The sequence below is a fragment of the Monopterus albus genome, unplaced genomic scaffold (genome assembly GCF_001952655.1).
Source record: "Monopterus albus unplaced genomic scaffold, M_albus_1.0 scaffold394.1, whole genome shotgun sequence".
Classification (NCBI taxonomy): Eukaryota; Metazoa; Chordata; class Actinopteri; order Synbranchiformes; family Synbranchidae; genus Monopterus; species Monopterus albus.
The window spans coordinates 592838-605292 of NW_018128274.1; the positions used below are offsets into that span (position 1 = coordinate 592838).

The following is a 12455-nucleotide window of genomic DNA, read 5'->3' on the forward strand; positions in this document are numbered from 1 at the left end:
AGTGCTCGGGACTGCTTTGACAAAATGACCAAAGGACATGAAGCACAGCACTGAGCAGAATTCAAACGGTATAAGCAGAGGGAAACACAGTGGAGAGTTTTAAATCCTGGACTGTTTGTTGACCTCCTCATCAGAGCTGGAGTCAGAGCTCCTTCTTTCCATCTCCACACTCTTCTCCTTCTTCTTCTCTTCAGGTTCCATCTGGTCAAACTGGGATTCTATCTTGGCTGGGTCAGTGTAGGTGTAAAAATAGGCCATTATGGCAAAGATGATGCACACTAATACCAGCAGAGAGGCGAAGAGGATGTACTCAGCCCACTAGTGAACACAAACACACACAATGTTAATTTGGAGTTCAGTTGAACGAACCAGCCTGACATTTTGGAAAGCCGTTTTCCCGTTTCCAGTCTTTATGGTAATTTCATCTATCTCCTGGCTCCCACTTCATATTTAACAAACAGATATGAGTCTTTTCATCAGACTTTTTCTAAGGAAGTAGATAAGTGCAGGTGCATCTCAATAAATTAGAATATCGTGGAAAAGTCCATTTATTTCAGTAATTCAATTCAAATAGTGAAACTTCTGTATTATATAAATTCAGTACACACAGACTGAAGTAGTTTAAGCCAATGGGTCTTTTAATTGTGATGGGTTTTTGTTAAATGTGGGCCAAAATAATCACAATTAAAAAACCCATTGGCTTAAACTACTTCAGTCTGTGTGTACTGAATTTATATAATACAGAAGTTTCACTATTTGAATTGAATTACTGAAATAAATGGACTTTTCCATGATATTCTAATTTATTGAGATGCACCTGTATATTTCCAAAATGTCGCACTAATCTTTTTTGTATAGAGAATGTGAAGGTACGTCAGACTGTGTTGATTTTTGAGATGGGTGCACTATTTTTGGAGGTACTACACACTGTATTTACTGTATTTACCTGCATACATCCTTGATTTATTTGGCTAAAAAGTTGCTTAAATCGTTTAGGTCTCACTTTACGAAATGTGGTAATTCCGAATGCATAACCCTTAGCTGACTGTAGAAAACTCGGAGTGGACCTAGAGATTCCTGAAATAACATATACTAAAATTAAAGTTAGGAAATTGCACAACTTGAAACTGATTACTGAGAATTTCTCAAAGTGAATTTCAGGCCACAAATTCTGAAAAATGATGGTCAAAGTGAATTACAGTGCAATAAATTCATCTGTATTTAACTTTCAAAACTAAGTATTCCATAATGATACATTTTCAAAATATGTTATTCAGGTGCTGATATAATTCACATTCATTCAATTATGTCAAATATGTGCTTCCATATGTAAGTAAAAGACCAGAATACGTCTTCCATTGCCAGTATCTAGGTTTTTTTTAAATAATTTTTAAAAAGTCCAGTTTTAGTTGAGTATGCATGGGCACACAACCGGTAAAATGAAAAAAACCTAGAGATGAGTAGTTTGGCTGCTGCACAGAGGTTTTACAATTATTCAAGAAACACCTTGTAAAGAGCATGAGTGCAAAATGAATTCTGTGATTTTTGATGGTTAAATATAATCCGCCTACCTGATCTGGGAGTTTTGCAGCCTCTGCAACAATGAGCACAATGATGTTTCCCACAGCAACGGTTAACAGCCAACCAGCCTGCAGCACAGACTTCATATTGCTGGGCGCCTGGATAGCAAAGGTCAAGGTCAAAGGTCAAAGTGTTTATTTGTCATATGCACAGTTAAGAAACACGTTTCCCTGTACAATGAAATTCTTACTTTGCCGTTCACATGAATGCCACAAAATACAAATGAAATATAAAGTAGATAAAGGATAAAGATAAAGATAATATAGATAAAGATAAAGTAGCAAAAGGAATGGATTAAAGACATCAAGAAACTGTCAATCTTTACATATTTGATGCTAGGTCAGACTTTATTTTCAAGTGCTTCTTTTATGTTTTCAGTCTTTTCCAACCTGTGAGTAGGAGAATTCCAAGCCAGTGACAGAGAAGACCACCTCTCCTGCAGTGATGAGGAAATACTGGGGAATCAGCCAGGCCATGTGTACAGTGTTAGGCTCAATATCCATCACTGGCCGGATGCTCTTTCCACACTACCGAACACAGACAGATACCCAGAGGTGTTACCTTAGTCACAAAGTTACACTCAGGCTATATTGTGGTGCAGAATGTATCCACGACTCACATTTGTTTCAGTTGTGAAATTTGGTTGAATGATCAAGGTGAAGGAGCTGCCGAAGCCCAGTTTTTGGCTGTAGATACACTTTTGTCCATTGTTCTTGATGTGGAACTTAGCACTGACATAAGAAAAGCACCAGTCAGAGGAAAGACTTTTCTCTAGTATGTGATATGTCACTTTGGTATATAATGAAATATTCATACTCTCCCTGTGGCACCAATTCATATCTTGACACATTGTTGGTGTAAATGGCCCCAAAGTCTTTCTCCCCAACTGTTACATTCAGATCTGAGGCAAAGCCATTCAAAAATCTGGGGAAGAAGAAGTCAGAACACATCGAATGATAAAAAACTCAGTGACAGCGTTTAAATCTTAAAATCATTTGTCTTGTTTGAATAAAATCTTGAGGCAGTTCATTTTGGTCCTTAAGTTATCTAAAGATCTTTAGTAAAAAATATAAATAGCTTGTTGTTATGACAGGCTAGCTAAACAGCTAATGTAACATAACTACAATATATACCATCATTTTTTCATGGCTTTTCAAGGCTTTTCTGTCCATAACATGTGTCATCTAAAGCAGTGGTTCCTAACTAAAAGGTCAAGACCAACCAAGGTGTCCTAAAATAAACATGAGGTAGATATTGATTTGTTTAAAGCAAGCAAAACAGGTTAGGATGCAAAAATCTAAAAAACAACCATCTTCTCTGCCATTGCCTGATCTATATCTAATCTTTCTGTACCTTAAAAAAAGACAAAACAAAACTTTGGATGTTACAGTCAATCATGTTGTTAATAATCAGTTTACCTCTGCAACTTTGCTGGAAGCAAAAAAATAAATAAATAAAAATTTGTAAGCCACCATAAAAAAATGAAACAACAAAGTAATTACACATTGCCACTCAGGCCTTCTATACAAGTTCATTCCTGTAATCTTAAAAACTGTTTGAAACTTGCCTGATAGCATTAGCTCCCTGATCCGGCTTTGATTTGAGGTCACTGAACTAAAAGATAGATAGATACTTTAGTGTTAAATTTGATATAATTCATGAGTAAATGAAACAGGCATTTGTTGTCAAAAATGATTCCAACTTGTTTTTTTTAAATATATTGTTAATAGTTGTTATTACTTATATAATTAAAAACAAGCCTTTATATAGATCGGGAACTATCATAAATGCTCCTTTTGTCATAGAATCTGTATAATGTAGAATTGGCACTGGACATTGCACTGAATTTATCAGTACACTGGGTAAATTTTATGGAAAAGAAAAACTTTGAGTTTGCATTGACTTGGGAGCAGGGGAATTTAGAAATAAAGGCATGGTTCTTAATTTGGACATGAGCCTGTCCAAATTAAGACCTTTTTCTCAAAGAGGAACACAGGAAATGATTTAGAGTACAAATATATATGGTGGACCAGACAAGAAAATGTCATTTTAATCAGATGTTATTCCTATCTGTAGGCATGCTCACAATTGTAGGGCAGGGTTTTTGTGGTCCATCCCGAGTAATGACCACGGTACTCCGATTGCCCATTGGTAAATTGAGTTTGTAAGCAGCATCAGGACCCAGAGTCAGGTTTAACGGTGTGTCAGATGTCAAGTAATCGTCACTGGCCTATAGGAAAAATTAGATGACTCAACATCAATATGTCCTTCAGTCTTTGGTATACAGGTGCATCTCAATAAATTAGAATATCATGGAAAAGTCCAATTATTTCAGTAATTCAATTCAAATGGTGAAATTTGTGTATTATATAAATTCAGTACACACAGACTGAAGTAGTTTGAGCGGTTGGGTCTTTTCATTGTGATGATCTTGGCCCACATTTAACAAAACCCCACCAATTCACTATCTCAATAAATTAGAATACCTCATAAGACCTATATAAAAAAGCATTTTTAGTGAATTGTTGGCCTTCTGGAAAGTATGTTCATTTACTGTATATGTATTCAATACTTGGTAGAGGCTCTTTTTGCTTTAATTACTACCTCAATTCGGCATGGCATGGAGGTGATCAGTCTGTGGCACTGCTGAGGTGGTATGGAAGCCCAGGTTTTTTTGACAGTGGCCTTCAGCTCATCTACATTTTTTTGCTCTCTTATTTTTCATTTTCCTCTTTACAATACCCCATAGATTCTCTATGGGGTTCAGGTCTGGTGAGTTTGCCGGCTAGTCAAGCACACCAACACCATGGTCATTTAACCAACTTTTGGTGCTTTTGACAGTGTGGGCAGGTGCCAAATCCTGCTGGAAAATGAAATCAGCATCTCCAAAAAGCTGGTCAGCAGAAGGAAGCATGAAGTGCTCTAAAATGTCTTGGTAAACGGGTGCAGTAATTTGGTTTTCAAAAAACACAGTGGACCAACACCAGCAGATGACATTGCACCCCAAATCATCACAGACTGTGGAAACTTAACACTGGACTTCAAGCAACTTGGGCTATGAGCTTCTCCACCCTTCCTCCAGACTCTAGGACCTTGGTTTCCAAATGAAATAAAAAACTTGCTCTCATCTGAAAAGAGGACTTTGGACCACTGGGCAACAGTCCAGTTCTTCTTCTCCTTAGCCCAGCTAAGACGCCTCTGATGTCGTTGTCTGTGGTTCAGGAGTGGCTTGACAAGAGGAATATGACAACTATTCTAATTCCTTGACACGGTGGTGTGTGGTGGCCCTTGATGCCTTGACCCCAGCCTCAGTCCATTCCTTGTGAAGTTCACCCAAATTCTTGAATCAATTTTTCTTGACAAGCCTCTCAAGGCTGCGGTTCTTTCGGTTGGTTGTGCATCTTTTTCTTCAATACCTTTTCCTGCCACTCAACTTTCTGTTAACATGTTTGGATACAGCACTCTGTGAACAGCCAGTTTCTTTGGCAATGAATGTTTGTGTTTTACCGTCCTTGTGAAGGGTGTCAATGATTGTCTTCTGGACAACTGTCAGATCAGCAGTCTTCCCCATGATCGTGTAGCCTAGTGAACCAAACTGAGTGACCATTTTGAAGGCTCAGGACACCTTTGCAAGTGTTATGGGTTGACTAGCTGAATGGCATGTCACCATATTCTAATTTATTGAGATAGTGAATTGGTGGGTTTTTGTTAAATGTGAGCCAAAATCATCACAGTTAAAAGACCCAATGGCTTAAACTACTTCAGTCTATGTGTATTGAATTTATATAATACACAAGTTTCATGATTTGAGTTGAATTACTGAAATAAATGGACTTTTCCACAATATTCAAATTTATTGAGATGCACCTGTATATGAACATGGTGACTAAGTTTTAGTACATTTGAATATTTAGTGTCTGTGTACTGAGTCTTATATTAACGAGAGTACCGTGAAAGGCTGCAAGGTAAACTCTTTGGGTCCAGCCTTGATGTCCAGCTGTTTGTTTAGCATGTTGATGAACTTTGCTTGGGACACTGTGCCAGATGGGAATGTAGGCAGGGTTTTCTAGAAGAGGAACAGAATTGCGCCTCGTAAGGTCATGTGATTACTGTACATTTCCCAGTGTGCTTTTATTTCTGTTATTCTTACATCAATCTCTATCTGGACCAGAGCAGCAGCCACAAATGCGAGAGCAGCGAGGAACATCCCTACTGTCATCCTCCGTAATGGTCTGCACAGCAAACACACAAACATGTACACACACATTTGAGTTCATCTTTGTATCTCTATAGCTATGGTTTCAGGAGGCCAAAGTAACAGTTTATTTGGGCTGTCATTTTTCCTGTATTTTGGGTCGTGGCAGCTGTATACATAAATTAAACTGACATAATGATAATGATGAGTCAGACTGTAGCCAAGTGCTGAAGAAAATGATATCATACATGTGAATAAAAGGTACTAAGCGACTAAATTATACCTATATTCCAGGGTTAGAATAATGTAATATTTTCCTTTATACAGGAATAAAAAACTCACGTGAAGTTTAAATTGCACTTGGAAATGAGTGGGTAGACCACACTGTCCATGATTGGCACCAAAACCAGTATCAGGATAGGGTTGACAATCTGGTGGGAAGAAGGCGAGTCACTCTTTTAAAGGCTGTTCTATCAGTTTACACCAATAGCATGTAGAACAAATGACACTACACCTTGGTATAATCAACACAAGTGCCTCACCTGCATCTGATCAGGCTGCAGTACGAAAAATCCCTGTTGAAAATAAAAAAAGGAGAACGACAGAATCTCATTTAGAAGCAAGTTATTCTGTGGTTTGAGCATTGAAAGTGTGACGTCACAAAAACGCTTTAAAAAAACTTACAAAATCACCGTTCATGGTTGTTGCTTGGATGGTCCATCTTGAGCCCTGTGGAGGAGACAGTTTTTATTAGTCTGTCTTTGGATTCTGCCATTGCCAGCACACTTTTAGGTATGAATTATTATCTCTGTTTTTACTGAAATTTGCTGTTAATTAGAAACTTATTTGAATGGCTTAGTGGACTAAAAATATCACATTCATGCACACACATACAGTGTATGAGGGAGGACAGAGGTAGCTACCTGCTGGTCAAAAAGAGCCCAGAACATGGGCAGAGGGATGTAGAGGAACAGCACCTTGAGCACCATCTTCACCTGGGCAATCAGGAGTTTCTAGACCAAAACCAGAAATCATTACACTTCTTATATAACTGAATGTGCTGTTTGTATTTGCTTGTTTGTGTGTATACTGCACTTACATCATACTTCTCCTCAGCCCAGTCCATCCAATGGGCTCTCTTAGAGTACTGAGAAGAACGATGCCTAAAGCGGTTCTTGAGAGCAAACTACAGATAGATGAAAGGACATTTCCCTGAGTTTTGTTTCTAACCAGAATCCATTTTGTTGCTGTAAGTGAAAGTTCACTAAAGTTTGAAGAAATTGGCTATTCCTACATTCTATTTAAAACCACTGTGATGCTGAAAAATATTTAGACAAACGTGGTCGTCTTTAAAAAGCCACTCACCCCAATGCATTTGCAGACTTTCACCAAGATGTTGCCTTGAGGGGCAGTCTTATTGTACATCCTACTTCCAATAATGAACACAACTGCAGAGACACACATATAAAACACACATATCTATATGAATATGTGACTGTTTGTCATAGGAAATCACCAGGAAAAAGTGACATAATTTGTAGAAAACCATTAAGTTATCTTATGTTATCTCTTATCTTATGGTACCATCTTCCTATAAAACATACTTTACTGAATGCAATAAAGGGTTTATAAGTTGTAACTACTGTAATAGGTTTCTGAATGGTTAGTAAATCATTTTTCCATACTAAAAACTATTAAGATGTTTATTGTTTTACAAATGGCCTATTTCTTAACTGTAAAAGTATTTATAAATGATTTATTAAAGGGGAACTCCAGCCATGCAGGGTTATGCTGTCATTATGTTGGAGAGGCTCACAAGACAGAGATAGATTTTAAAAAACAATCAAAACTGAAGTAGCAGAGGCTGAGATATCCTGATGTTTAATTTCTAGTATGCCATAAACACTGGGTCCTACAGTTCCCGTAATGCAACATGACAGTATATGCCCATGTCATTCAAATTTTTTCTTTCATTTGAAATTAACTATATTCATATATTCATTGATTCTGGATTTTTCAGTGAAGGTGAAAAGTATATGTAATTTTAATCATTTTAATTTTGGTAATAAAACACCAGGCACAAATTATTATAATAAATAATTAACATTTTTAAAAACATCCAGAGGAGACTTTTAATATTAATGTATTAATGCCTTTTATCAAAATAGCACTGGTCATACAGACAGTAGAGCTGTTTATAAAAACTAGTTCTTACCCAGAGCGACTACCATTAGAACAGCAGGCACACCAAAGGCCAGTGGGTAGCACTGCTGCTCAGAGTAGATACCACACTTCTGACCTGGAAGTCACACAAAGATATAAACACAATTTTTAAAGCCATATGCGTGTCAGATACATATTTTATGGCCTGTGATTGACTTCAGTGCCCTGCCCTACCTCGGAGGATGGGAGTGATGAGAGTGGACAGCAGACTGCCAGCATTGATGGACAGGTAGAAGATGGAGAAGAAGGTGCTTCTCTGCTTCTCCTGTTAGACACAGGATGTTAAACAAGTCTGAGACAGAAAACATGATACAGATTTATAAATACATTTTTCCAAACTCTTATTTCACCTGTGTCATTAATATTATAGGGTAATCTTTCTCCCTGGCCCTGAACACTTATAAAATCACTGAGAGAAATTAATTCATGGTTGTTAATTAACAACCAAGTAGTTGGAATGAAACATAGATACAAGAAGTGCTGACCAGATGCCACTGATAGCTGATATCTTTTTTAATTGCTGTGTATCAGAGAAAGAGAGATAATACCAGTGTCCAGCATGTACAGTGGCTTCAGAAATTCCCATGCAGCTTTTGCATGCTGGTCAATTATGCCCATCAATCTACACTCAATAACCCATAATGACAAAGTGAAACATAAGTAAATGTCAGCTGCTTGGAGTTTATCAAACAGAGAGCATGAAGAAAAAGATTCTCTGGTCTAATGAGACAAAAACTGAAGTCCAAGCACTATGTCTGGAGAACACCAGCCACTGCTCATCACCTGCTAATACCATCCCTATGGTGAAACATGGTGGTGGCAGCATCATGCTATGGGAGGGGGCTTTTCAGCAGCAGGGACAGGAGACTGGTCAGAATTGAGAGATTGATGAATGCAGCTAAATACAGAGAGGGCCTTGAACAAAGGTGCTCCAGGGTGCAGAGACCTGAGACTGGGCTGATGGTTCACCTTTCAGCACAACAGTTGTCTGAAACATACAGCCAAGACAATGCTGGAGTGGCTTCAGGACAAGTCTCTGACTGTCCCTGAGTGGCCCAGTCAAAGGCCAGACTTTAATCACATAAATCATCTGTGGAGAGACCTGAAGATGGCAGTTCAGATATTTCCATCTGTTTGATGGCGCTTGAGAAGATCTGACAGGAAGAACGAGATAAACTGCCCAAATTAAAAGATACAAAGCTTGTAGAGACTTACCATGTACACAGTATTTCAGTGAATGGAAATAATAAATTTTAAAATAAAAACTGACTATAAAGTTGTATTGTAATGTGTTTTTTAGTTTTTCCCCATAACTCTCTTCTGTCTGACCATTTTCTAATAACTTTTGAATTTCCATTAATGGATTATACTCTATGTGGGAAACAATTCCACTACAGCAGATGTCTATCTGGCAATGCTGTTACCAAGTTTAAGGAAATAATTTATCTACTTCAGTGCCGTTTGCCAACACAGTGGAAGGAGGCCACCTTAACTTTACTCCCACACAAATCGATAATCTTGTTGATAGTACTGCAGCCTTCCTGCGTAAAGGAGGTGGCGCTCCACTAAGTCAGAAGAGTTTTTCATAGCCTGGAAAGATAGTTTAATAACATATAAGAAAGCCCTTCATAGTGCCAGAACCGCATTTTATTCATCACTGATTGAGGAAAATAAGAACAACCCCAGGTTTCTTTTCAGCACTGTAGCCAGGCTGACAAAGAGCCACAGTGCTGTTGAGCTTAACATTCCCTTAGATCTCAGCAGCAATGACTTCATGAGCTTCTTTACAAATAAAATCACAACTATTAGAGAAAAAATTGGTCGGACCACTCCCACAGCTCTCGCAGATGTGCCATCTACTACAATGGCTTTAGAAACATCTGTAAGACCTCATTTATACTTGGACTACTTCTCCCCTATAGATCTCTCTGAGTTGACCTCAACAATTGCTTCATCTAAATCATCAACATGTCTCCTGGACCCCATCCCGACCAGGCTGCTCAAAGACGTCTTTCCCCTAATCAACACATCCATACTAGATCTGATTAACCTCTCTCTATTAACAGGTTATGTTCCACAGGCTTTTAAACTTGCAGTAATTAAACCTCTACTCAAAAAGCCTACTCTTGACCCAGGTGTCCTAGCTAATTAAAGACCAATATCCAATCTCCTGTTTATTTCTAAAATCCTTGAAAAAGCTGTTGCAAAGCAGTTATGTGACCACTTGCACAAGAATGATTTGTTTGAGGATTTTCAGTCAGGATTTAGAGTCCATCATAGTACAGAAACCGCATTGGTGAAAGTCACCAATGATCTTCTCCTAGCCTCGGACAAAGGACTTGTCTCCATACTTGTCCTCTTAGATCTCAGTGCTGCTTTTGACACCATTGATCACAGCATCTTACTGCAGAGACTTGAACATGTTATTGGGATTAAAGGAACTGCGCTAAGTTGGTTCAAATCTTATTTATCAGAAAGATTTCAATTTGTTCATGTTAATGACGAATGTTCCACACAAACTGAAGTTAGTCACGGCGTTCCACAGGGCTCTGTGTTAGGTCCAGTTCTCTTCACTTTGTACATGCTCCCTTTAGGCAATATTATCAGGAAGCACAACATAAATTTCCATTGCTATGCAGATGATACTCAGTTGTATTTATCTATGAAGCCAAATGAATCAGGTCAGCTGGTCAAACTTCAAGCATGTCTTAAAGACATAAAGGCCTGGATGACCTGTAACTTCTTACTTCTAAACTCTGACAAAACTGAAGTTATTGTGCTTGGGCCTGAAAACCTTAGAAATCTGCTGTCTAATCATATAGTTACTTTAGATGACATAGCTCTTGCCTCCAGTACTACTGTGAGGAACCTTGGAGTCATCTTTGATCAGAATATGTCCTTTAAATCACACATAAACCAAGTCTCTAGATCTGCCTTCTTTCACCTGCGCAATATTGCAAAAATTAGGAGCATCCTGTCTCAAAGTGATGCTGATAAACTGGTCCATGCATTTGTTACTTCCAGGCTGGACTACTGTAACTCTTTACTATCAGGATGTCCCAATAATTCCCTAAAAAGCCTCCAGTTAATCCAAAATGCTGCAGCCAGAGTACTGACAGGAACTAGCAAGAGAGATCATATCTCTCCCATATTAGCTTCTCTCCACTGGCTCCCTGTAAAATTCAGAATAGAATTTAAAATCCTTCTCCTAACATACAAAGCCCTTAATGACAAGGCTCCATTGTATCTTAAAGACCTCGTAGAGCCTTATCATCCTAACAGAGCACTTTGCTCTCAGAGTGCAGGTTTACTTGTGGTTCCTAGAGTCCACAGAAGCAGAATGGGAGGCAGAGCCTTTAGCTATCAAGCTCCTCTCCTATGGAACCAACCCCCAGTCTCAGTTCAGGAGGCAGACACCCTCTCTACTTTTAAGATTGGACTTAAGATGTTCCTTTTTGATAAAGCTTATAGTTAGGGCTGGATCAGGTGACCCTGAGCCTTCCCTTAGTTATGCTGCTCTAGGCCTAGGCTGCTGGGGGGCCCCATGCTGCTCTGAGTTTCTTTCCCCTCCCCTCCTGCTCTGCTCTGCTCTCCTCTCCTCTCTCTCCCTATGCTTCTATATGCCTCCATTACACATTACTAACTTTGTGTCTCCTTTCTCCCGTAGTGTGTCCTCTCTCTCTCTCCCTGTACCTTTCTGCAGGTTGCCCTGGCCCTGGAGCTCTATGTCTCTGACGAGCAGTCACCGGCCACATCGACCTGATCAGTGTTTGATTGTTGTGTCTTGTTGCTTTTCTTCTTTTGTCTCTCCTCTATCCACTCACCCCAACCGGTCGAGGCAGAAGGCCGCCCACCAAGAGCCGGGGTCTGTCGGAGGTTTCTTCCGTTAAAGGGAGTTTTTCCTCCCCACTGTCGCCAAGTGCTTGCTCAAGGGGAATTTGTTGGGTTTTCCCTATGTAATAATATTGATAACAGTAAGGTCTAGACCTTACTTTGTAAAGTGTCCTGAGATGACTTTTGTTGTGATTTGGTGCTATACAAATAAAATTTGATTTGATTTACTGTGTATCATACAATATGAGTGTGTGCTTGAGCAACATCCAACCTGATGTTCTTGAAACTGATCTCCACCAAAAGCAGCCACACAGGGTTTAATTCCACCTGTTCCCAGAGCAATAAGGAGCAAACCCACCATGGACAGAGCTCTGGAGGGAAAACACAGCACAGACACATTGTCTGTTTATCCACTGTATTCCCACTATGTTATACCATTCTGTGTGTGCTCAACTCACATGTGTAAAGCCATGTTGTCAGGGGTGCCATCTATGTCCTTATCTGTGATGTCATTGACAGCACTTACAGACAGGATGATCTGTCCCACTGCATAAACAATTGACAGATAAACAATAGTCCTGTGCAGAGGGAGGAGGAGGAGGAGGGAGGAGCAAAAAATTAA

General features: G+C 39.0%; 1 protein-coding gene across 1 annotated transcript in view; it reads right to left on the bottom strand.

Moving 5' to 3' along the window:
* Window positions 1–99: 99 nt before the first annotated feature.
* slc15a1b (solute carrier family 15 member 1b) overlaps window positions 100–12455 on the bottom strand; it is a 13624-nt gene continuing 1268 nt past the window's right edge. The window contains exons 5-23 of the mRNA XM_020586104.1: window positions 12292–12411; window positions 12105–12204; window positions 8174–8264; window positions 7992–8075; window positions 7142–7224; window positions 6876–6962; window positions 6700–6789; window positions 6461–6505; window positions 6319–6351; window positions 6119–6207; window positions 5732–5813; window positions 5531–5647; window positions 3668–3811; window positions 3149–3195; window positions 2398–2505; window positions 2201–2312; window positions 1971–2108; window positions 1572–1679; window positions 100–318 (exon numbers count right to left, since the gene is read on the bottom strand). Coding sequence (XP_020441760.1) covers window positions 100–318; window positions 1572–1679; window positions 1971–2108; window positions 2201–2312; window positions 2398–2505; window positions 3149–3195; window positions 3668–3811; window positions 5531–5647; window positions 5732–5813; window positions 6119–6207; window positions 6319–6351; window positions 6461–6505; window positions 6700–6789; window positions 6876–6962; window positions 7142–7224; window positions 7992–8075; window positions 8174–8264; window positions 12105–12204; window positions 12292–12411 — 1897 coding nt within the window. The remainder of the gene's footprint in view (window positions 319–1571; window positions 1680–1970; window positions 2109–2200; window positions 2313–2397; window positions 2506–3148; window positions 3196–3667; window positions 3812–5530; window positions 5648–5731; window positions 5814–6118; window positions 6208–6318; window positions 6352–6460; window positions 6506–6699; window positions 6790–6875; window positions 6963–7141; window positions 7225–7991; window positions 8076–8173; window positions 8265–12104; window positions 12205–12291; window positions 12412–12455) is intronic.